Source organism: Neoarius graeffei, chromosome 11 (assembly GCF_027579695.1).
Source record: "Neoarius graeffei isolate fNeoGra1 chromosome 11, fNeoGra1.pri, whole genome shotgun sequence".
Taxonomy (NCBI): Eukaryota; Metazoa; Chordata; class Actinopteri; order Siluriformes; family Ariidae; genus Neoarius; species Neoarius graeffei.
This window is the reverse complement of record NC_083579.1, coordinates 31,573,001-31,599,700: the sequence shown is the minus strand read 5'-3', so window position 1 is coordinate 31,599,700 and position 26,700 is coordinate 31,573,001. Positions and strand designations below refer to the sequence as shown.

General features: G+C 41.6%; 1 protein-coding gene across 4 annotated transcripts in view; it reads right to left on the bottom strand.

Annotated features, from left to right (window-relative positions):
• The window catches only part of adck1 (aarF domain containing kinase 1), a 418,902-nt gene that overhangs the window by 271,069 nt on the left and 121,133 nt on the right, over positions 1 to 26,700 (bottom strand). For all 4 annotated transcript variants that reach the window (XM_060932941.1, XM_060932943.1, XM_060932940.1 and 1 more), the window contains one exon: positions 7,951 to 8,154. In XM_060932941.1, the coding sequence (XP_060788924.1) occupies positions 7,951 to 8,154 (204 nt within the window). The remainder of the gene's footprint in view (positions 1 to 7,950; positions 8,155 to 26,700) is intronic.

Genomic DNA, 26,700 nt, shown 5'->3' with positions numbered 1-26,700 from the left:
GTGTTTATTTTGAAAGCCGACTGATCTGGCACGTTTTAATTGTGCGAGAGTAATGACGTAAACAACGGTGCGGCGGAGTAGTGTCCGAAAAAAATTTTTTTTTTCATTTTACCAATGAGCTCATTATATGATTCTCTGTATAGTTCCCGAGATAGTGAGTAGGGAGAAGTGAAGGAGTGACACAGCTAAAGACCGAGTTGTTTTGCTACAATGACCAGAGTTACAGAGGAACACTGTACTAGCTGTTAAACATGGTGGTGGTAGCATCACGTACAGGAGCTGTTTTGCTGCACAAAGTGAATGAAATAATGAAGAGGGAGGACGACCTCAGAATTCTTCAGCATAAACTCAAACCATCAGCTAGATGGTTGAAAGTTGGACACAGTTGGGTGTTCAAACAGGATAAGGACCCCAAACACACATCAAAGCTGGTGGTGTAATGGATAAAGCAGGATAACATGAAGCTTTTGGAATGGCCTCCCCAAAGTCCTGACCTCAACCTGATAGAAAATACATGGACTGTGTTTAAAGGTCCCATGGCATGAAATTTTCACTTTCTGAGGTTTTTTAACGTTAAAATGAGTTCCTCTGACCTTCTTAAGTCACCCCAGTGGCTAGAAATTTCATAATGTGTAAACCAAACTATGCCCAGCATTTGAGAATGGCGCGTCAAAACGGCGCGTTGATAAGCTCTTCCCTTTACTACGTCAGCAAGGGAGATGATCCCCACGCCCCCCCTCTGGATTCCCACCCACTGTATGGATTGCCCGCCCAGTTGTAGTGAGGAGACCATAGAGGACACAACAACATGGCATCACCTAAGCGAGCGAAACATGGAAATTGCGCTGTACATGGATGTGACAACACAGAAAGGAGTCTGTTTTTACTGCCGACGGGCGAGCCCCTGAAGACGCAGTGGCTTAATTTTATTTACTTCAATAATACGCCGTCGAGTCTACCTAAGACGGTGTATGTTTGTCGGAAGCATTTTCCTGAGGAATGTTTCCACAACTTGGGACAGTACAGGGCAGGTTTTGCACATCAACTGTCACTGAAGCCTGGGTCCGTACCAAGCATCCCTGCTGCATCAGCCACAAACACCGAACAAGTAAGTGTATAACTGGTCGTTTTGCCGTGTTTTAAAATCGGTGCGTTAGCCTAGCAATGGCTACATTAGCTGTGCAGCTAACCGCTTCCTGCAGTTAGCCAGGTAATCTGCGCTACAAAACTAAAGAGCATGCAGCATGCTTTGTTAAACTGAGTTTAGTCTGGAAATTGACTGCAACTTATGAGCTTATGTTTGACTATTGCTCCGCAATGCATGTCTTCTGTTGGATAAGCGATATGTTGCTGTAGTTGCTGCTTCTATCCTCTTTGGTTATGGAGTGCGTGTTCAAGCCTAGGGTATTATACGTTCGTAAACTACCACTCCGAACACTCTCACTCTCTGTTCTCTGTGTCACGTTGAGTTTACGAAAGGAGTCCGAGGGAGAACGGGGTTTTGTCTTAGCAGCGTGGCTACAGGCGCTGATAGCAGCGAGTATGTGTGTGCGCAGCTTGGTCAAACCCCTCCCCCCATGGCCCGCCCCCACCCTCTACCCTTCCCCGCCTCCTGCTTCTCATTAGCAAAACGACGCACTGGGAAAAGCGCTGAAATGGGGCTTTCTCCCAGGAGGCTATATTTACGTGCTGAGGGTTCATTTCGAGAAAGGCTGCGGATATAACATCTGGAAGCCTCCACGAGCCCGTTTAAAGCATCAACAAACCACCATGCCATGGGTCCTTTAAAAGTCAGGACCGTACTCATTCATAGGTTTTTCTGTATTTTGTATTTTCTACATTGTAGAACAAGACTGAAGACATCACAACTATGAAATAACATACGGAACATATATATGTTATTTACCAGCTGGGAGGTCCGTATGGTGAAATACCGTGACCGAGGTCTTGAAAGTACTGAGCGAGGCCCTCTGGGCCGAGGTCAGTATTCAAGGCCGAGGTCACGGTATTTCACCATATTTCACCGACCTTAAGCTGGTAAATAATATATTTATTTTTTTCTTTACCAAATTCTAACAGAAAACGAGAGCGCCCGAAAGGGAAAACTTATATTTTTGCATTTTCTCACTATAATAGCATTAATTTTTCAGCATGGATAGCGATAACGACGGTGTTCACAGCTAAAGCGAGCTTTACTACCCTGATGAAAACAAAATAAAAGAAAACATTACAGGAGAAAGCCGGAAACATGTAACTGTTGCTAACGCCGAGCAAAAACATGGCTGAATCCTGAATGACTCCTATTTGTATAAATAGGGGACTACATAGGTGGCAAAATGTAGGTTTTTTCCTGCCATGGAAGTGCACTTGTATACCGAGGAGGAAGCAATTTGCATTACAGCCGTGAATGAGGATTCAAAATGGCGGCTCGCCTCGGCTTTGTTTTCCCTTTTGGGCGCTCTCGTTTTCTGTTTGAATTCGGTAAAGAAAAAAATATATATAATTTACCAGCTTAAGGTCGGTCCGTATGGTGAAATACCGTGACCTCGGCCTTAAATACTGACCTCGGCCCAGAGGCCTCGGTCAGTATTTTCAAGACCTCGGTAACGGTATTTCACCATACGGACCGACCTTAAGCTGGTAAATTATATACGGGTCCGTCTCAGAAACTGCTCTCTCATTTGGGACATTACGGTCAAAAAATAAATTTTCTAATTTTACTATTTTTTTTGCATTTACCCAACACTCAATGTTTGTCATGTTTAATAAGAATAAAGATAGCATCTCGCTTTATCTGGCCTCCACTGTGGAAAAATGTTTTGATTACAATTCAAATGCTTTTGTAAAATTGATTTCCATATAAAATAACTCCATCATGAAGAATTAAAGCCCCTCCTTCACAGACGAGTGAAAATACTGAATAAATTTCCTCTTTTTGATTGCTTGGGTTAAAAATGCCACGTTATGATGACTGAATTGATTATTCGCTTAAATATGAATAATATGAGACATTTTGGGTATTTGATATGGCGAAATAGGACACAATGGAAAAATCAAGAACGCACTGGAAAGATGAGAATAACGGCGGTGGTAAAAGAACAGCGACTGTACCGGCTGAAGGTCGCGCGGGTCTCTGCTGCGGCGCGCGAGCAACGGGACATCACTACCGCACCGGACGGAGCGCGAGGCGGGGGCGGGGCAAAATGACTGGCCGTAGATTCTATCAAACGTTCGATCTAAATTGACCATGGTTGCAAAATATTGGCCAAAAATACACAAACGCGACGAAATATGAAAGTAAGATGAAAAAGAAACATTCTATTGCCTTATACTGCAAGACTAAAACAAAATAAAACCCTCAAAACTCACCTTTTCAGTGATAACGTCCGAACAGATCACCCGCGTAACAGAAAGACTGTTAATTGTTAATGTGTGTCCTTCCCCGCACACAAATAACACGAAAAAATAGACCACAACTCATTTTATAGCTCAGAAATTCATACAAGACCAGCCAACATCGTAACATATTCTGTAAGAAACAGATTCTACACCTAACTTTCAGCTTTCGTTTTAAAAAGCAAAATCGCAGATTTATAACTAAATGTTTATATGGCGTAGTGATTTTAAGTTCCTACTTTTGGTGAGGTCGTGACCTTGACCCTGAAGCTTTCCGTTTAGATCAAAACACGCGATCGTATTGGTTTTGTGGAAAATGGAGTTACAACGGTGATCAAATATTTTGCATGATGTTTTATTACGGTTATGATTATTCTGTGAGCGCACCGATCCTTAGGTGTATAAAGTTACAGCTTAAAATACAATTAGTGATAACTGTAGACTTTTCAGTGGACGACAACCTTTTTAAGGGAATGCGATGTAGTCAACCGTTTATCATGTCCCAGATCAAGCCGCCATTTTTCCACAAATTTGCAGAATTTTTGCCAAATTCTGAATAGAGTATTCACATCAAAGATTTAGTTTTATCTGTATTATTTCTTTCATCATTTTATTTCAAATTAAAACCAACATCACCATTCAAAACCGTATAGTTTATTGACTGAGTATATTTAGTGGGGTACCCCCACAGTACCCAGTTTCTGACACAGACCCATATATATATATATATATATATATATATATATATATATATATATATATATTTTTTTTTTTTTTTTTAAATTGGTGCAATTTATTTTGGGGTTTTTTGTTGCCATTTTTTGAAAGTTTTTTTTTAGCGCTTCTTTTTCTTCTTATTTTTCTTTTCATTGATTTCAACATTGTTGTTCTTACTGTTGCTCTTTTTTATTTTTTTTTTTAGTGTTACTTCTGGTTTTGTGTGCTTTTATCTTAGCATATTTAATTGCCAATTTTGTTTTTCGGGGGCGACACAGTGGTGTAGTGGTTAGCGCTGTTGCCTCACAGCAAGAAGGTCCGGGTTCGAGCCCCGTGGCCGGCGAGGGCCTTTCTGTGCGGAGTTTGCATGTTCTCCCCGTGTCCACGTGGGTTTCCTCCGGGTGCTCCGGTTTCCCCCACAGTCCAAAGACATGCAGGTTAGGTTAACTGGTGACTCTAAATTGACCGTAGGTGTGAATGTGAGTGTGAATGGTTGTCTGTGTCTATGTGTCAGCCCTGTGATGACCTGGCGACTTGTCCAGGGTGTACCCCGCCTTTCGCCCGTGGTCAGCTGGGATAGGCTCCAGCTTGCCTGCGACCCTGTAGAAGGATAAAGCGGCTAGAGATAATGAGATGAGATTTTGTTTTTCTTCATTACTGTAGTAACTTCAATTTTTATTATTCTGGCTGCTTTTTTTTTTGGCAAATTTTTTTTCCATGTTCTTCTTGCTCCTGTTTTTTCTCTTTTTCTCACTGATCTTCTTGCTGTGTACTCTCTTTGAGAACAATCGTTCCTCTAAGACGGTTAAACTGCCGCCTTTCCACCGAGTAGTCCGACTTCATTATTTCATCTGAACGTCGACAGAAATGATATTCATGACTTTAAAAACGAGTGAACTGTAGCAAGAGAGAAAATCCTGAACCCGAGCCTTTATTTGCTCCTACACACATTCCTGCGATATCAATAATTCCTTATCTAAATGGATCCAGGACACAGCAGCAGCTTGGGCTCGTGTGTGGTTGTGCCGCTGCTCATACATAAACATAAAGGAAGATGCTGTCGATGCTGTAGATTACCTCTGAGTGGGGTGCTTTTTTTTTTTCCCTAAAGCTGTGGCAGCAACGACGCCCCCTGTGGAGCCTGTTTCCAACACGAATAATGAATTTTATTCTGTTTAACACTGGCAAAAAAATATATAAAAATAAAAAAACAAGAAATTTAAAAAGCCGAGTCGTGTCTTGAAGACGTCGATAAGAAGAAGATGGAATAAAACATCAGGAAGAAGAGGAAGAGCAGGACTTTTATTGTGGCACTCAGAGAGAAAGATTATTCTCAGACTGCGACGAGATCAACGAGCCATGACGGGTCCATCTCTCGCTCTCCCGACCCACAATGCCGAGCGGCTGAAAATGCCTTTCCTTTCACAGCATGCGCTCACAGTGAAAAAAGAAAAAAAGGAATTTAAAAAAAAGAAAAACACTGCAAAACCTCCTGAAACCAGTTGTGACCGAGCTGTGATTACGTAATGCTTCAGCCAGCAAGACACTCTGCGTGTGTGTGTGTGTGTGTGAGAGAGAGAGAGAGAGACAAAAAAGACATGGGAGGAGGGAAGGGAAGCGGAAACAGAGCGATCTATTAGAGCTAATAATTGCAATAATAAAAGTGCAAAGATGTGATCGTCTCAGAGAGACACCAGAAAGAAGACATGTCAAGGTCGCGGGACGTGCGCGTGCACTTTAATGGTCGAGTGCGTGTCCTTCAGGGTCACTGGAAATGTGAAATTGACGAAAGTACAAGGCGAGCTGTGCGAGTGGCATCTTGTATGGAGGTCTACATGAAATGCAAGTGTGTGTGTGTGTGTGTGTTTTCTTCACTACAATACAATTACCTCCACCAGAAAAAAGTTGAAAAGCATGTCTAAACATTTTTGAGGCACAGTACTCTCACGCAGCAGCACTGACAAACAAAAACAAAATGGCTGCCGGAAGACGATGGTTTTCCCGCTGTTTCTGATTTCCGCCCTTTCCGACAGCAACATCACGTATCACGTGTAGAGCGCAGATGTGTGGTCATGATGAGTAGAAGTTTGGAGGAACAAGTAATAAAATAAATAAAAAATTAAAAAGGAAAAAAAATATCTAATATATAATCCACTTACTATCTCATCTCATTATCTGTAGCCGCTTTATCCTGTTCTACAGGGTCGCAGGCAAGCTGGAGCCTATCCCAGCTGACTACGGGCGAAAGGCGGGGTACACCCTGGACAAGTCGCCAGGTCATCACAGGGCTGACACATAGACACAGACAACCATTCACACTCACATTCACACCTACGGTCAATTTAGAGTCACCAGTTAACCTAACCTGCATGTCTTTGGACTGTGGGGGAAACCGGAGCACCCGGAGGAAACCCACGCGGACACGGGGAGAACATGCAAACTCCACACAGAAAGGCCCTCGCCGACCACGGGGCTCGAACCCAGGACCTTCTTGCTGTGAGGCGACAGTGCTAACCACTACACCACCATGCCGCCCTCCACTTACTATATCCAAAGAAAAAAAAATTAAATAAGCCGTCAATTCAGGATGTTATCATATCAAAGTTTTGTTTTTACTGAGTATAATACTAATCATTTATATTTAATTTATTTCATGCTTTTTTTTTTTTATTTAACTGTGATATGATAACATCCTGAATTGACGGCTTATTTAATTTTTTTTTCTTTGGATATAGTAAGTGGATTATATATTAGATAATATTTTTTTTTCCTTTTTAATTTTTTATTTATTTTATTACTTGTTCCTCCAAACTTCTACTACATTTAAAATAAGTAAAAACTACGCAAATTACAAAAATTGGTTGATACGAATGCTCTTTAGCATTCCTCTAAAAGTGTTCATCACTTAGCACTTTTAGAGGAATGCTAAAGAGCATTCGTATCAACCAATTTTTGTAATTTGCGTAGTTTTTACTTATTTTAAATGTAGTTACGTATAGTTTTCTTTTTCTGTTTTTCACTCATTTTGTTTGAGGGCCATATGTATATTATCATGTGATATTTTATGCCACCCTCGATAAATAAAGTTTTAACTAACTAACTACCTAATAAATAAAGTTTTTTAACTATTATTACATGAACAATTAGTTGTACTTATATGCAATTATGGCATGGGTGTATTTCTATTTCTTTTTTTTTTCATTAAAATTAATACATTTTTAATCATAACAATAATTACCACTCCATTTCTCACTACTGTATTACTATTGTTGCTGATGTTTATTACTTATTATAGCTTTAATATAGCTGTATGATTTGTCGTTTTTATGATTAAAATAATAAAACGGTCTAATCCTAATATTATTGTGGTTACGATGTGTAAAAAACAATTAAAGCAGTGTATCACTGAAACATGAAAAATAGTCACGATTTACTTTTAGCATCACTGTGGTAATTACTGTTATATAATAATAATAAGAAGAAGAATTTTTCAGGGTCATCTGTAAAAAAAAAAAAAAACACAACAGTGTCAAATAATTACAGTTAATAATTTTATTGAACTGGATGTCAGTTAAATAATGTTTGCTTTTTTATTCCATTTTAAAATGCAAATAACGAAGTAGAATAAAAATGGTTTATACACATGCTTCTCACCGGTGTGGGTTTTTTTGTTTTTTAAATACTCGAAGAAGGTATCAAAGCACTTTATAGTCATCCTGTATACGCCAGTATTTTATTTATTTATATATTTTATTCTGGTTGGGCTTTTTTTTTTTTTTTGCTTGAAACACTGAGATGTCTGAGCAGCGTCAGTCTACAGTAAATGTCAAAACTGACCTCTTTGCCCAGATCTTCTCTGATGACCTGCTGGATCTCCTGCATGGTGCTGGGCGGAGCTCGGCTGTGGAGGATCTTCAGTGTGCTCGTGTACTCCTCGGGCAGGAGGTAGTCCAGAGCACCGAGATGCTGCCCCACCTTAATGAATGTGCCTCGGTTCGCACAGCACAGGTCTCTGAGCCTCTCGGCTGAGCGTCTGTGGACCTACACACACACACACACACACACACACAAATAATCTGTGAAATTCCCAAACATCTCTCTCTCTCTCACACACACACACACACACACACACACACACACACACACACACACACACAGAGGTCTCATTTGTCCCAAATTGTGATTGAATGGGACTCGGGGATTTCAGTGTGGGTTTTGGGACGCCGGTCAGTGCCAGCTGGTGGAGTTGATGGCGTTCGCACAGGGACGTCCCTCTGGGACACGAGCGAATAAAGTGGTGTGAAATGAGCTCTGTTAACCCCTCACCCCAACAAAAGGCCTTCCCTTTGTGATACAAAACGCTCCTCTTACAAATCATCACTCAAATCACAAAGACCTCACATAGCTAATTATGTTAAAACAGCCTGCTGTGTGTGTGTGTGTGTGTGTGAGAGAGAGAGAGTGTGTATATATATATATATATATATATATATATATATATATATATATATATGAGTGATTCCACGCTTATGGGTACTGAAATGGGGACATGAACTTATTCACCTAAAACCATTTCTTTTTTTACCATCAGGTCACAAAACATGTAATCTTTAATGAATGATATGTTAAAAGATAACTTTAATTTTCTGAGATGTAATAAAAACATATTTATATGCCAAAGTCAAGCCTATGAGTTCCAAAATGATGTCTGTTACATTACTTCTGTTACGATTGTCCATCTCGCGTCTGTTACAAATTAATTACAATCTAGCTATATACCATGTTAATCTTATTGAAAGAATGTGTATGTTTATTCTACTACACATGTTTATTCATTATATTTGCTAAAACATCACCTTCCTATGTTTCAAAAAGTAATTCTACATTGTTAAAATTGAGAATCTATATGTCCACAACACTTCTGTTACGTTCTGACTTTGGCATATAAATATGTTTTTATTACATCTCAGAAAATTAAAGTTATCTTTTAACATATCATTCATTAAAGATTACATGTTTTGTGACCTGATGGTAAAAAAAAGAAATGGTTTTAGGTGAATTTTTAAAAATAAGTTCATGTCCCCATTTCAGTACCCATAAGCGTGGAATCACTCATATATATATATATATATATATATATATATATATATATATATGTCCTGGTTCCTCGGTGTGGAAATTTACATGTTCCAGCAGCTCACAGATAGAAAAGGGTCAGGAATGGACGGTAACAAAAAAAGAAAAGAAAAAAAAGAGTGCAATAAAGGTATAAAAAAGTAATAAAAATAAATAAATCAGGGGGAAAAAAACCCCACAGGCTATGTATGTAGTGTACACAACAAAATAAGAAACTTAAGAACTTAAACAAGAGTAGTACTTCACCTGAAGTAGCAATATTGCACGAATAAAATACTGGTGACTGAAATAGAAATAGAAATATTGCACTAGGTAGTGAATGCTATCGCACAGCACAATAGAACTAACGAGGATGGAATCTGTGTGTAAAGTCACCAATAAATGACCAAAAACACAGGCTATGAACATAACAGTACACAACAATTATGAGAGTGAGACGTGAATAAGAAAATACTTGCGGATCAAAAGGATATCGTGCCAAATAATATTATTGCATAACATAAGTAGAAGATGGCGATGAGATGCGGAATAAAGTGACAGAAAGTGACAGTGACATAAGAAACAGTGCGACGTTACGCCACGCCGTCATTGAAAAGTCTGGCAGCAGTTGGGATGAAAGACCTGTGATAGCGTTCCTTCTCGCACCGTGGGTGCAGCAGTCTGCTGCTGAAGGAGCTGCTCAGAGCGCCAACAGTCTCGTGTCAGGGTGAGAGGTGGTGTCTATGATTGACATTAGCTTAACTAACATCCTCCTCTCACACACTTCATTCGCTAATCTCGCATTCTCCTGATCTATGTGGAAAAAAAAACTCTAACACTCTAAAACCAAAACAATGACCTCGTAAACAAATCAACAGTTTAATCTTTTTTTTTTTTTAATGTTTTCGTACATTGTCATTTTTTTGTCCACGTTTTCTCATGATCCAGGGCGACGGCAAAATTTTTCCGCACACCACGCAGTAAGTGGGAATTTTGTATTCAGTTTGATATTCACTTGTCCCCCTGCATTCTGGTGTTTTGTTTGTGGGTCGTCCAGCTGGAGATGGACGGGGGGGGGCGTGTTGAGATTTTGGATTTAGTAGATGTTCCTGCATTCTGGTGGATTTTTGGAGTGGCCTGCTGTGCCATACCTACATTCTTACACACCCTGACTTGCCAGGCCTTCAGTTTGTGGCCAACAAAAGCACCAAGTTTTGGCTTAAAAGCCCCCACAGATGACTGCCAATGTTCCTGTAGCCCTATAGACCTGTGTTTCAGATTTAAAAGCAAGTTCATCAGGCTTTCGTCTAAACGGGGGAACAGGGGCGCTGCGCCCTCTTACTCTCGGCGTGCGCCCTCTTACCGACTCCGTGAAAACATCCCAGCAACACCACGTGACAATGTGTCTGATCATCAAATACGTTATAACTGCTCCAAAAATATTCCAATCATAGTAGATACACCGCCAGACGGTGCAAAAACAATCCGAATTGGCGTTTTCCAGACTGAGGCGCCATGTTGTTTAGTTGTTTACTTGTCGCAGCTGCTCTCGCGAGATTTGACATGGGTTACATACAAGGTCAGCTGACTTGTAGAGCGAGATTTCTCGAGACTGAATGACCTTTCACCCACCGGCGCGGGAGCTTTTGACAGAAGTAGTTCGCGAGTTGTTTTTGTTGACACTTGGGCATTTAAAGATGTCATCCCGCGGCACGAAGCGGAAGAAAGCCAAAGACTGCCCGGGGCAGAAGAAGATTACTTCTTTCTTTTTCAATGTTGACAGACAATTTGTTACAATTTCCCTCTCAGATAACCTCAGAATGTCCCATTGGAGCCTCAATTTTTCAAAGGCTTTGCACGGCAGAGGGGGGGACGACAACCGGCACCCCCCCGCTTCGCTCCCTCGCCATGGTGAGCGCCCTCAGACTAAATTTTTCTAGAAAAATCCCTGAGTTCATGTTTGAAAATATTTCATCAGCTAAGCCTAAACACCTTCTGAATTGAAACTAAATGTTAAGTTTTTAATAACTGTTGCAAAAATAAGATTGTCCCTCACCGACTATTCATTATGCATTTAAGGGCTTTCCCCACCACTGGGTTCAGCAGAAGATTGGCTTGGGGAAAAATATCAACAGCAAAAGTCAAGTCAAGTTTATTTGTATAGCGCTTTTAACAAGAAAAATTGTCACAAAGCAGCTTTACAGAATTTTAGTGACTTTAAACATGAGCTAATTTTATCCCTAATCTATCCCCAATGAGCAGCCTGTGGCGATGGTGGCAAGGAAAAACTCCCTCAGACGACATGAGGAAGAAACCTCGAGAGGAACCAGACTCAAAAGGGAACCCATCCTCATTTGGGCAACAACAGACAGCATGACTATAACATTAACAGTTTTAACATGAAGTCAGTTTCGTTGATGTTATAAACTCTTCATTGATGGAAACTTGAGTGCAAAACTGTTCATGACAACTGCAGTCCTAAAGAGTCCAGAGCGTCCTCCAGGTGTAACCCTCAACTGTCCTCATGGGGCCGTCCTCCACAGGAGCGATGTGATAAAACTTCGACCAGACACAGCGCACCAGGATGAACAAATAAAATGCTTAAACAGTAAGCAAAATGTGCATGTGCTACAAGAAACATTAAAACGATTAAGTTTGAACGGTATTGAAACACAAAAAGCTGAACCTTGGCCATAGGTGGGAATGTGCACACAAAGTTGGGCTTAAAAATTTTGGTCATACTTAAATAAGCTATATTAATATATTTCTTATTAATTTATTTCTTATCTATGTTTCTCATTAGTAATAGAGCATTCGTCAGGGCCTGTTATCTGACAAATATTCTCTACCTGTCTTGCCCTCTTTGAAACCCTGTCTCCTCAGTATATTGTTCTCTGTCTTTTTTTTTTCATTATTCACAACAAGTTCAAGTTCTTTGATATTACGGGTGACCATGCTTTATTTACTTTAACTGAGCAATTACATACATCATAAATAATTAAAAATAAATACCCTGTAAATAAACAATAGATGGGCGGCACGGTGGTGTAGTGGTTAGCGCTGTCGCCTCACAGCAAGAAGGTCCTGGGTTCGAGCCCCGGGGCTGGCGAGGGCCCCTCTGTGCGGAGTTTGCATGTTCTCCCCGTGGGTTTCCTCCGGGTGCTCCGGTTTCCCCCACAGTCCAAAGACATGCAGGTTAGGTTAACTGGTGACTCTAAATTGAGCGTAGGTGTGAATGTGAGTGTGAATGGTTGTTTGTGTCTATGTGTCAGCCCTGTGATGACCTGGTGACTTGTCCAGGGTGTACCCCGCCTTTCGCCCGTAGCCAGCTGGGATAGGCTCCAGCTTGCCTGCGACCCTGTAGAACAGGATAAAGCGGCTAGAGATAATGAGATGAGATGAGATAAACAATAGATATGGTGGTTAATGGCTCTTCTTGCATTTGTAATATTATCTCTTACTTCCTTTATTTTACAACATTTCCAGTATGGCTTCAAATAAAGTCATAAAGTATGATAACATACAGTAAACAAACTAAAAATGCGCCTTAATAACCTTGTGCTAAGGAGGTGCTCTCCCGCGCTGCTTGTTGGGGAAGATAGAGGCTGTGGCACGGCAGGAGGCCTATAATGATTTAGTATGCCTAGTACACAGCTCTCGATATGGCATTAAATATTCTCACAACGCTTATAGGCTAAAACGATTAAGAAACTTTATACAAGTTCATAATTACGCCAGTAACGCCATACATTGCCGTGCATATGTACAAACCTGTCTGAGACACCCGTCTTCAACTCGGATACCTTCTTCTCCCTCCTCTTCCTCTAAATTGATGGTAAGCAATTATCCAACTTCCGGCGAGTGCAGCATCATTAGATGCGCCACCTACCATAGGGGAGTGTGTACAGAAGGGAACACCTCTCTGCCTGTTTAGCCGTGCGTAAGGCATAATTGATCGATCGCAAGTGGTTGGCGCGACGCAATGGGTAGCCTAGATCAGATAGATAAACGAGATTTTTTTTCTAGCGTGAGAAATCGGAGGTATGGCGTGTGAGCGTGTGAAGACAGTCAAATGCGTGTGTCTCACGCTCATTGCGTGAGAGTTGGTAGCCCAGTGATCTCATGCTTTGTTTCGGTCTACTCTCAAAAAATTTAAATTCATCTCAGTCAAAGATTCGAACATTACAAATTTTACATTCGTAGACAAATAAAATTTTAAAAGACGGATTTTTTTTTTTTTGGTGGTCTGAAGAACGAAGCCGAGTATCTAGATAAAGTTCTTCGGATTTTATTCTTCCATGACGCGTAGCAATTTAAAAAAGCAAAATAAATAAAGTTTTGCATTACAACTTATCTTGCAACTTGATATAATTTATTCATTTGTTTATTTTTACATTTTGTATTTATTAGATATTACACTCAATATTAAATATTTGTAAACCTTTCTGATTTTTACAGATTTTTTTCTAATTTGCATTGCTTTTTTTTATCAATTAAAAAAAATCGAATCTATTATTTTTGTAGACATGAAATAATTCATTCCAGTGAACAGGTATTTTGTTCCGATACAACGTTACTGTACTGCTGTTAGTTTGTTCTCAAACCTAAATATCATGATGCACATGGTACAGAAATCTCTTTCAGAGCTGTACGTGAGATTTTTATCAGCTCGCCTACGCTGAATTTCAACCCTTGCATGGTTTTAAATGGTTGTGGATTTTACTGGCATTTAAAATAAAAAATATTTCCAAATCTCCGTCTTTGTTACGACAAGTAAACGGTCTTATTTTTTTCGCGGTCCAAATCTTGCACTCTGATTGGCTGGCGAGCGGGTCCATATCCTACGGTACGGACCCCGGTTACGGACCTCTGGTGACTCGCTCATTCACAACAACAAACATAGTAGCATTTTTTGTCAACATTTATCTTTTTTTTTTAATAAGATTTGTTTATAAGATTATCAAAAATCTTATAAATGTTTGCCAGCATTTCTCAGGAGAACAGCATTAATTTTACAGCATGGATAGCGATAACGACAGTGTTCACAGCGAAAGCGAGTTTTACTACCCTGAGGAAGAAGAAATAAAAGAAAACATTTCAAGAGAAAGCTAAAAACCTCTAACTGTTGCTAACGCCGAGCAAAAACATGGCTGAATCCTGAATGACTCCTATTTGTATAAATAGGGCACTACATAGGCGGCAAAATGTAGTTTTTTTTTCCTGCCATGGAAGTGCACTTGTATACCGAGGAGGAAGCAATTTGCCTTACAGCCGTGAATGAGGATTCAAAATGGCGGCTTGGCTCGGTTTTCCCTTTCGGGCGCTCTCGTTTTCTGTTGGAATTTGGGAAAGAAAAAAATTAATATATTATTTACCAGCTTAAGGTCGGTCCGTATGGTGAAATACCGTAACCTCGGCCCAGAGGGCCTCGCTCAGTACTTTCAAGACCTCGGTCACGGTATTTCACCATACGGACCTCCCATATTTTCTAAATGACAAGTAAAATACCAGATGTAAAAAAAAAAAAAAATCTAGAGCCAGGGACAGAAAATATCTCTGCTGCAGATTACGTCAATTTAAAAAAAAAAAATCATCAATGTGTTGTGATGATGTGTCGTTCACAAAGGAGTCAGTTCTTTAAATGAGAGTCGACTCATTTAAGTGAATCTCGAGACTCCATACACAAGGTATCCCGAGCGCTCTTATTCCTCTTAGGCCACAGCAACGTGCCAAGTTACAAATTTCTATTTGTTAAATGCAATAAATTAAAAGAACATCACACTTTTTATCCATTTATTGTTACATTGAATCTTGTAGAAAGTTAACCATATAAGTGTTGCTCAATAAGAAGGCTTTTATCTGATTATTATTAACCTGAGTTTATGTGAAGCCGCCATTGAGCTGTTGCTATAGAAACCATAACACGTTAGAGTTAATATAAATGTGAGACAAAAAGTCCAATTGGCAGTCATAATCCTGCAAAATTTGTCCCCTTCGAAATAAAAATAAAAAAATCAGTGAGTCATTTTATGAGTCGAAAGAGTCAACTCTTATTGAAATGATTTGATTCACTGAAATTGTCCTTGTGGCCTGTTATTCCTTTCAGGACAAAATGCAGATTGTGCCTGAAAAGGGTTAACGTGCATTTCTGAACGGTTAAATTTTCATTACATTGCAATTTTTAAGAGTTTTCAACAGCTAAATGATGGCACAATCATGGCTGTGATGATAAAAATAATCCTGCTCTATAATCCATCAACATGTTTAATTTAATAGTTTATGAGGAAAGCTTAATAACCAAAGGATTTAATCCTAATCCTCCTGTTTTGGGCGTTCTGCCACCGCTTCATGCTCACGAGAACCCGATTTCTCGCCGCACGTGCGCGCCAACAGGATATGACGGATGGCAGATAATTATGAGGGAGGCTGAGATGACACTTTTCATTTCGACGGATAGAAAACATGTGGCCCAAACAGGCTTTTTGCAGTTGAGGAGGAAGGCTGAGCTAATGAGAGAGGAGCGAGGCGCTAATAACAGTAATGATCTCTCATCTCTCAAGCCTGGCTGTAGAAGCTCCACTCCACCCAAAGCTCTGCATGTGGGAGGAGGAGGAAAAGGAAATAAAATAAAATATAATCCCGTTTTTATGCTGCGAAACAAATTCTCCATCTTGGGGTCAAAGTGGTATACACAGTTCCTCCACTAGGGGCAGCAGAGCAGATGCAAAATCTCAGGAATTTATCCTGATCCTTTTTCTCAGGAAAAAAAAAAAAAAATGTATTCATGAAATGGACAAAAGAGCGAGCTACAAGGTTGACGTGTAGGAAAGAATCGCAACAGAAGCACCACAAGGCTCCTCCTCGTGTATGACGGAGGATCACGTCACTCGCACTCGGAGTGAAATGATGTCACGAACACAAACCGGGACAGCCTGGATGAACTGGGAATACCAAAACATCTCAGAGTGCAGCGTTTACGTGACGGACACATTGAACTGAACAGAGAGGAGGAGAAGACGAAGAGAAGGACGTCAATGCAGGGAGGATGGAAAAGCAGGGCAGCGGGACAAGAGGACGCAAAAGGAGACTTCACAGCGCCTGATTATCTTCCACATGATTAATTTCATATGAGGAAGCTCGTGAAGGTGACCACGAAGACACAAAGGAGTAGAGAGAAAAAGCCGAGAGTGAAGGTAGACCGATAATAAACTCCGAGCTGCCAAGCGGGAGATAAGATCCTGTGCTGGCGACCAGAAGGTTATGAGGTCAAATCCCGCACATGCTTAGTGCCATTAAATAATATAAGCACTCATTCTGGGTCAGGAAACTAAGGCTGGAAGGAAAATGTGTAAAATCAATATATAAGGGTGTCTCACTTTGTAAGAGAAATATAAAATGACCAAACAAAAGCTTTCACTTCAATAACTTGCTCAATATGTCCACTGTTTTCACAATTATCTGGATGCGTTCTTCCTTGCTCAGATACATCATGATAACTAAGGGTTCGAATAGGAACCAGGCAGGACCATATGACAAAAATATCGTACGACAACTTGACTTTTGGTTTGACTATCTCATCTCATTATCTCTAGCTGCTTTATCCTGTTCTACAGGGTCGCAGGCGAGCTGGAGCCTATCCCAGCTGACTACGGGCGAAAGGCGGGGTACACCCTGGACAAGTCGCCAGGTCATCACAGGGCTGACACATAGACACAGACAACCATTCACACTCACATTCACACCTACGCTCAATTTAGAGTCACCAGTTAACCTAACCTGCATGTCTTTGGACTGTGGGGGAAACCGGAGCACCCGGAGGAAACCCACGCGGACACGGGGAGAACATGCAAACTCCACACAGAAAGGCCCTCGCCGGCCACGGGGCTCGAACCCAGGACCTTCTTGCTGTGAGGCGACAGTGCTAACCACTACACCACCGTGCCGCCCCTTGTTATTTAATGTCTGAAATTATTTATTCATCAACACTGAAAAGCAGAGAAAAATCAGTCTAATTTTAAACAAGTGAAACATAATTTTAACATCAGTGGCATCTAATCAGTTTGGAATGGGGGAAAAAAGTACATACATAGAAATTTTAAAAATAAACGCATAACAGCACAACATGACATAATTTATAATGCTATTGAGATTGTATTATCATATTCCCCAGCCCGACTGAGAACCCAAAATTTGCTGTTTTTTTTTTTTTTTTTGGGGGGGGGGGGGGGGGGGGGTGGTGGAAAAAAAGAAAGGAAATAGGCTTGGAAAGAAATTTTAAAGAAGCTAGATAGAACTCGATGTCAACGGCATCGATGGGGATGCCTCCACCCAGTAGACTATACTTATTAAGTTGTGATTTGGGGATGGACATTTGACCTCACAGTAATCTTGACCTGGTGAAATTACTTGTAGTAGCCTTTGAGATATTGTGTTCACAAGGTTTTCGGACAGACATTTGACCTCACAGTGACCTTGACCTTAGACCTTTTGATCTCAAAATCTAATCAGTTTATCTTTGTCCCCAAATGCACAAATGGTGAAAGTTTGGCGAAATTCCTTTCATCTGCCTTGGAGACACTGTGTTCACAAGGTCCTCAGACAGACATTTGACCTCACAGTGACCTTGGCATTAGGACCTTTTGATCTCAAAATCTAATCAGTTCATGTTTGTCCCAAAGCGCACAAATGGTGAAAGTTTGGTGAAATTCCTGTCATTAGCCTTTGAGATATCGCGTTCACAAGGTTTCGGGACGGACGCACGCGGACAGGCATTTGACCTCACAGTGACCTTGACCTTAGACCTTTTGATCTGAAAATCTCATCAGTTTATCTTTGTCCCCAAATGCACAAATGGTAAAAGTTTGGTGAAATTCTATGGAATCAATTTTGTGCCAAAATGTTCATACAATACTTTTGAAATATCAAACAAAAACGACAAATCAAAATACAAAAAAAGAAAAAAAAAAAGTCAATTTTTTTAGACTGGCAAACAAATTATTCGTGTAATCATGCAAAATATTCAGAAACCTTTTATTTTTGTTCCGCGTCTTTCTCAGTTTTGCTTGACGTAATTTATTTTGGTTGCGATTCCAGCTTTCTCGTTTGCGCTCCCTGACTTTTTGCTTGCAGTTTTGGCACAAACTTCCCGTGTGGGTGGGCTGTCCAGGAATGCATTCCCATTGGGTAACTTGGGTTTGACTGACAGCTACACTCAGCCATTTCCTACTCGGAGTTTGGCGGACTGTTTGACGAGTGACCGATCCATTGACGGTAAACAAGGATCGAGTGGACTTCAGTGGCGACTATGATATTGAATTAATTCAACAAAGTGTAAAAGTGTCAAAGCTGGAATCGCAACCAAAATAAATTACATCAAGCAAAACTGAGAAAGACGCGGAACAAAAATAAAAGGTTTCTGAAGAGTAATAGACTGATATTTTACACGATTACACGAATAATTTGTTTGCCAGTCTAAAAAAATTGACTTTTTTTTTTGTATTTTGATTTGTCGTTTTTGTTTGATATTTCAAAAGTATTGTATGAACATTTTGGCACAAAATTGATTCCATAAAATTCCTTTCATCTGCCTTGGAGATATTGTGTTCACGAGGTTCTCGGACAGACATTCGACCTCACAGTGACCTTGACCTTAGACCTTTTGATCTCAAAATCTAATCAGTTCATTTTTGTCCCAAAGTGCACAAATGGTAAAAGTTTGTAGCCTGGCAAGCCAGACTAAATGTGAATATTTAGTCTGGCCTCGATCCGTAGACATTTCCGAAGGGGGTAGGAGGAACAAACCGCTGTCTTTCAAACTGTCTCTGTGCGTATAGGCCAACGCTCTGACCAATCAGCGCAACAGTGACTGTGACGTAGTCAGAGCGACAGAAAGCAGTGGGGGAGACCTTGAAATAAATAATTTTTCAAAATGCGTATTAATTAATAAACAGGTTCTAGATATTAAGAAGTTTGGAGATAATGACCACAAGTTTGGAGTCTGTACCACATACACTCATTTTTTTTCCAAGTGTTTTTCAAGGGTTTGCTTAAACTGTTTTTGAGAGTTTTTATTTAGTGGTGTTTGGTGAAATAATTTCCCTTAAATTTAAAATAACGGGAAAATAAGAAACAATCAAAAAGTAATGTTTCAAAGCTGTTTATTAATTCTTCGTACTGCACAAACTAGCCCCATCCTTTTGGCTACGAGCGGAGCAGCTGGTAGATCAGACTTTTGCCATAGCCGGTCGGCAAAACAGCGAAAACGTCCTTCTTGAAAAGGAATGAGCGGAGAGCCTCTTCCTGCTCATGTTTCAACGAAAACTCCAAGTCTAATTCTTCTAAAACTGATTCCAAAGCGGAGTCAAACGCGCGCTGTTCACTAGCCGTAGCCATCTTTCCTGTTGTGCTTTCTCCAGCGTCGCGCAGCTTTGTCGTCACTCCTGCAAAAGCCCGCCCAAAGAATCCAAACAAAAACCTTGCGTTGTGATTGGCGGGCACGATTTGATGCCCGGGGTGTTTTGTTTATATGGTGCGAGGCTAGACCCACTCGCTAGGCAAAAATATTTTTGGCCGCGAGGCGGGTGGGCCTAGTTTACTAGGCTAGAAAGTTTGGTGAAATTCCTTTCATTAGCCTTTGAGATATCGCGTTCACAAGGTTTCGGGACGGACGCATGCACGCACGGACGGACGGACAACCCGAAAGCATAATGCCTCCTGCACCTTACGGTGGCGGAGGGATAAAAACACATTGCCACAGGTTGGTGTATTTTCACATCATTTGTCCCCTATCATCATCATCATCATCACGTAGTACAGGAAACTCAACATACAAATAATGCTTTTACTTTATTTTGTGTTTGATTTTGTTGTGCTTACACACACACACACTTCAATATATATTTCAATTATTAAATAAATAAACAAATATAGTGCCTTCCACAATTATTGACACTCAAGCCAAGAAGCCTTTATTTGTCACACGTACACTCAAGCACAGACCTGAGCACGAGTGAAATTCATCCTCTGTATTTAACCCATCTAAAGCAGTGAACATGCATAAGTGAGCAATGAGCACACACACACACACATACCCAGAGCAGTGGGCAGCTATGCTGCAGCACCCGGGGAGCAGTTGGGGGTTAGGTGCCTTGCTCAAAGGCACTTCAGCCCAACCTCAGGCCATGGCGGCCCCATGTTAACCTAACCGCATGTCTTTGAACTGTGGGGGAGAACATGCAAACTCCACACAGAAAGGCCCCCGTCAGCCGCTGGGCTCGAACCCAGAACCTTCTTGCTGTGAGGAGACAGTGCTAACCACTACACCACCCCTTGTAAAGACAAGTAAAAAGAGTTCGAAAAAAAATCCACTTTTTGGTGAAGTCGCTTCATCTCACACTGAAAAAATGAGAAAAACCCAACCTGTAACTGAAAACACATGTGCCACTGGAATTGACACCACTGTATTTAGTACTTTGTACAACCTCCCTTTGGTAGTAAAACAGCATTGAGTTTTCTCCTATAACATTTTATAAGGTTGGAGATACAGAGCAGGGCATCTGAGCCCATTCCTCTTTACTCAATCTCTCCAGATCATCCAGGGTCCTCAGCCCGCCCTTGTGCTCTCTCCTCTTCAGCTCATCCCACGGGTTTTCATTGGGGTTCAGGTCAGGGGACAGATGCCCCTTTTCCACCAAAGCAGTTCCAGGGCTGGTTCGGGGCCAGTGCTTAGTTTGGAACTGGGTTTTCTGTTTCCACTGACAAAGAACTGGCTCTGGTGCCAGAAAAACCGGTTCCAGGCTAGCACCAACTCTCTGCTGGGCCAGAGGAAAGAATCGCTTACGTCAGCGGGGGGGCGGAGTTGTTAAGACCAACAACAATCGCAAGACCACGAAAGGTCGCCATTTTTAAGCGACGAGAAGCAGCAGCTGTACAAATGCGAAGTCATCCATTATTGTTGTTGTTGCTGCTTCTTCTTCTCCGTGTTGTTGTTGCTTTGATATTCGCGCCAAGGTTTATGCAAACGCAGCGACGTAACTGACGTATACAGCGACGTAATGACATGGCTCCCCTTAGCACCACGAGCTATGGAAAAGCAAACTGGTTCTCAGCTGGCTCGCAAGTTGAACGAGTTGTGAACCAGCACCAGCACTGGAACTGATTTGGTGGAAAAGGGGTATGAGATGGCCAGGGCAGAAGCTTGATTCTGTGCTCAGCGAACCATTTTTGTGTTGATTTGGATAAATGTTTCAGATCATTGTCCTGCTGGAAGATCCAATGACGACCCAGTTTTAGTTTCCTGGCAGAATCTGTACTCAAGCAGATTCTGATTTAAAATGTCCTGGTGTTTCATGGAGTCCCTGATGCCATGTACCCTAACAAGGTTTCCAGGGCCTTTGGTGGAAAAACAGCCCCAAAACATCACAGAACTTCCACCATATTTTACAGCTGGGATTGGGTTCGTTTCATTATAGCCATCCTTCTTTTGACACCAAACCCACCTTGAGTATTTATTGCCAAAAAGCTTCATTTTTGTTCCATCAGACGACAGAACACGGTTCCAGTCAAAGCTGTTTGCATTTGTGGTTAACTGACATAAAAGGCTTTTTTTTTTCTTTTTCTGGCAAAACTTCCAAATAATCTGTTGCCATGGAGATGGAGTCTTGATGGTGGTGTTGGAGACTTGGAAACCCCAAGATTTTACTTTTTCTTGTAATTCGCCAACAGTGATCCTTGGGGACTTTTTCGCCTCTCTTACCCTCCTCCTCACTGTACGTGGGGGCAAAATAAACTTGTTTCCTCTTCCAGGCAAGTTTGTTACAGTTCCAATTGGTGCCCACTTTTTATTATTATTATTGCCCAAACAGTAGAAATGGACATTTTCAGGCGAGTAGCTATTTTTTTTTTTATAACCATTCCCCGACTTTTGAACGTCAACACACTTCTCCCTCATTTGGTTTGTGTGTTCCCTTATCTTCATCATGTTGATGGATGACTAAGGGAATCTGGCCTCTGTGGTGGTGTTTACATTAGACCGTATCCGTCTCGTTTTCATCGTGGATGCACTGTCCGTGCACATTAAAACACCGGGAAACGACTCCACAGGCGGAACAACTTGAATCTGCCAGGGCCCACGTATTCAACCCAGTACGTATCTGATCCGGTGCTGTGTAAACATTGAGGAATGAGGAAACGCAGTGCTGAGCTCTACTGACATCGTCATTGGACAACGTCACTGTGACATCCACCTTCCTGATTCGCTGGCGTTGGTCATGCCACGTTGATCATGTGATGCGACTGCTGAAAAACGGCACGGACTACAGGAAACAACACACAGTGGCTCAGTCCCGAATCACTGCTCGTGCGCTTCACTCGCGCGCTCTGAGCTGTGCAGGGCCGGAGTGCGCACCCTCCAGAGGGCACTCACTGTTCAGGGCGGAGTGATTTGGAGCGCAGGAGGAAGCGCTGAGCCGCACTGAGGTTTATTTACACATTTGAACTTATTTACCTCCTTCAGGCGCTTAAACTCAGTGAGAACATGAACATCACAGCCAGGTGTGTTTATCTGCTGGGGAAGGTGTTCGGTTGCCATTCTTCCACTTGCAAGTGGTGAGTGACTTGCGCATGCCCGATATGCACTGGGATCATGTGACGTGCCGTCTAATTAGTCATGTGATTAGCGTATCCGTGTATTGGCGTTGCTGTGTGCACGCGAATCGTTTTAAAAACGTTAATCTGATGATCCGCTCATACGGTCTAATGTAAACACCACCTGTGTCACCTCATATTTGTTCCCCAGTTAATCAGGAAGTCATGGATTACAGCTTGAAAGTTCCTACAAACTCCAACCAACTCAAAAGCACTGTACAATTTAAATGGGAAACATGCTTCAGTTACATTGTGATCACTATCATTTCCAGGGGTGCCAATAATAGTGGCACTGAACTGAGTTAGTGCTTCTGGGCCGAGATCCCAGCCAAAGCTATTGTATTCATGCTGGAAGAGAAGGGGTTTTTTTCCCCTCTTTTTTTAATCTGACAATTTTAGTTTTTTTAATTTAAGGAATACACTACCGTTCAAAAGTTTGGGGTCACCCAGACAATTTTGTGTTTTCCATGAAAAGTCGCACTTTTATTTACCACCATAAGTTGTAAAATGAATAGAAAATATAGTCAAGACATTTTTCTGGCCATTTTGAGCATTTAATCGACCCCACAAATGTGATGCTCCAGAAACTCAATCTGCTCAAAGGAAGGTCAGTTTTATAGCTTCTCTAAAGAGCTCAACTGTTTTCAGCTGTGCTAACATGATTGTACAAGGGTTTTCTAATCATCCATTAGCCTTCTGAGGCAATGAGCAAACACATTGTACCATTAGAACACTGGAGTGAGAGTTGCTGGAAATGGGCCTCTATGGACCCTCTTCACGTGACGTCACGACAAACGCGGCCGCCATTTTGGACATGTACTACCAGTAGTTTACCACAGCCAGCATTGAGGAACGGCAGCAAAGAAAGTGTTTATTTTCAGCAAGACTTCCATCATGCCACTATATTGTTGTGCACCTGGATGTAGTAACCATCAACAAACAAGGCAAGGGTTATCATTTTATCGGATCCCGGTAGATGCTGACCGACGGAGAAGATGGATAGCGGCATACCAACGCTTGTGTAGTGACCACTTTGTTGGAGGTAAGACGAATAAAATTAGCCAGAAAAGGCATTACATTGCTGTTAACATTCCATTCTAGTTTACTGTAATTATGATCTGGCAGCTATTTACACCGGATCCAGTGTAAATAGCTGCCAGAGCCAACGTCCGAGGTTCCGGAGCGCGCTAGCTCGCGGCCGGCCGGAGCGTGCTCCGGCAAGCTCGGACGTTGGCTCCGGCAGCTATTTACACTGGATCTGGTGTAAATAGCTGCCAGATCATAATTACAGTAAACTAGTAAATACAGTTTTCTGCATCTCACTCCTTTTTCTTTTATGTTTGTCGCCTTCCTCGCATTCAAACCGATTCGAGACGAAGTCCACTACATGTCCAAAATGGCGGTCGCGTTTACGAAGGTCACGTGACTGAAAAGGGTCTATACACCTATGGAGATATTGCACCAAAAACCAGACATTTGCAGCTAGAATAGTCATTTACCACATTAGCAATGTATAGAGTGGATTTCTGATTAGTTTAAAGTGATCTTCATTGAAAAGAACAGTGCTTTTCTTTCAAAAATAAGGACATTTCAAAGTGACCCCAAACTTTTGAACGGTAGTGTAGATATAGCATTCTTTCCTTGTCTGTACTCCACATTTCTTTATGAGGGATTTGTTTTTCTGTAAATAAATTCATTTCAATTACAGGCTGGATTTTTCTTGTATTTTTCAGTGTGAGATGAAGTGAGTCCAATAAAAGGGGGATTTTTTTTCTAACCCTTTTTACTAATGTTTATAAAAGGTGCCAATAATTGTGGAAGGCACTGCAAATAAATTCATTCATTCATTCATCATGTCTGTTTGTTCTTCTCCATCGCATCCTCTATCACTCCACCTCCATCCTTTTCATCCACATGCAAAGCAACACAAAGCCCGAGGTCTGTCCGGCTGAATAAGTGGCACAGACATTAACGGCATATTTCCACAGCAGGCAGAAGCCATTAGACGGCCTTTGAAAAAGCTTTTGTAGAGCCAGCATCTGAACTCACTGCTGCCAGAGCATTAATAGGAGCAGGCAAAGGTTACTCGAACACCATCCGGCTTCTCCAGAGCACAGAATAACCACCATCATAACACACACACACACAATACATGAGCTCTTACTCATCAGCAGCATAAATAATAATCAGAGACTGCTGTATCATTCCACTGTACTGCAACTGATCTGTACTTTACATAAAAAAACATGATCATCTTTTATACGCACTTTGGTCTGGATTGTTTTTTTTATTTTAAAAGACAATTTTTAGAAAAAAAAATGCATCCGATAAATTTATTTTGTTTAATTTTTTCATTCAAACTATATTACATGATTGCACAAGCCACGTCTCTGTAACTGTGACCAATAAACAGGCCACGCCTCTGTAACTGTGACCAATAAACAGGCCACGCCTCTGTAACTGTGACCAATAAACAGGCCACGCCTCTGTAACTGTGACCAATAAACAGGCCACGCCTCTGTAACTGTGACCAATAAACAGGCCACGCCTCTGTAACTGTGACCAATAAACAGGCCACGCCTCTGTAATTGTGACCAATAAACAGGCCACGCCTCTGTAACTGTGACCAATAAACAGGCCACGCCTCTGTAACTGTGACCAATAAACAGGCCACGCCTCTGTAACTGTGACCAATAAACAGGCCACGCCTCTGTAACTGTGACCAATAAAAGGCCACGCCTCTGTAACTGTAACCAATAAAAGGCCACGCCTCTGTAACTGTAACCAATAAAAGGCCACGCCTCTGTAACTGTAACCAATAAACAGGCCACGCCTCTGTAACTGTAACCAATAAACAGGCCACACCTCTGTAACTGTAACCAATAAACAGGCCCACGCCTCTGTAACTGTAACCAATAAAAGGCCACGCCTCTGTAACTGTAACCAATAAAAGGCCACGCCTCTGTAACTGTAACCAATAAAAGGCCACGCCTCTGTAACTGTAACCAATAAACAGGCCACACCTCTGTAACTGTAACCAATAAACAGGCCACACCTCTGTAACTGTAACCAATAAACAGGCCACGCCTCTGTAACTGTGACCAATAAACAGGCCATGCCTCTGTAACTGTGACCAATAAACAGGCCACGCCTCTGTAACTGTGACCAATAAACAGGCCACGCCTCTGTAACTGTGACCAATAAACAGGCCACGCCTCTGTAACTGTGACCAATAAACAGGCCACGCCTCTGTAACTGTGACCAATAAACAGGCCACGTCTCTGTAACTGTGACCAATAAACAGGCCACGCCTCTGTAACTGTGACCAATAAACAGGCCACGCCTCTGTAACTGTGACCAATAAACAGGCCACGCCTCTGTAACTGTGACCAATAAACAGGCCACGCCTCTGTAACTGTGACCAATAAAAGGCCACGCCTCTGTAACTGTAACCAATAAAACAGGCCACGCCTCTGTAACTGTGACCAATAAACAGGCCACGCCTCTGTAACTGTGACCAATAAACAGGCCACGCCTCTGTAACTGTGACCAATAAACAGGCCACGCCTCTGTAACTGTGACCAATAAACAGGCCACGCCTCTGTAACTGTGACCAATAAACAGGCCACGCCTCTGTAACTGTGACCAATAAACAGGCCACGCCTCTGTAACTGTGACCAATAAACAGGCCACGCCTCTGTAACTGTGACCAATAAAAGGCCACGCCTCTGTAACTGTAACCAATAAAAGGCCACGCCTCTGTAACTGTAACCAATAAAAGGCCACGCCTCTGTAACTGTAACCAATAAAAGGCCACGCCTCTGTAAC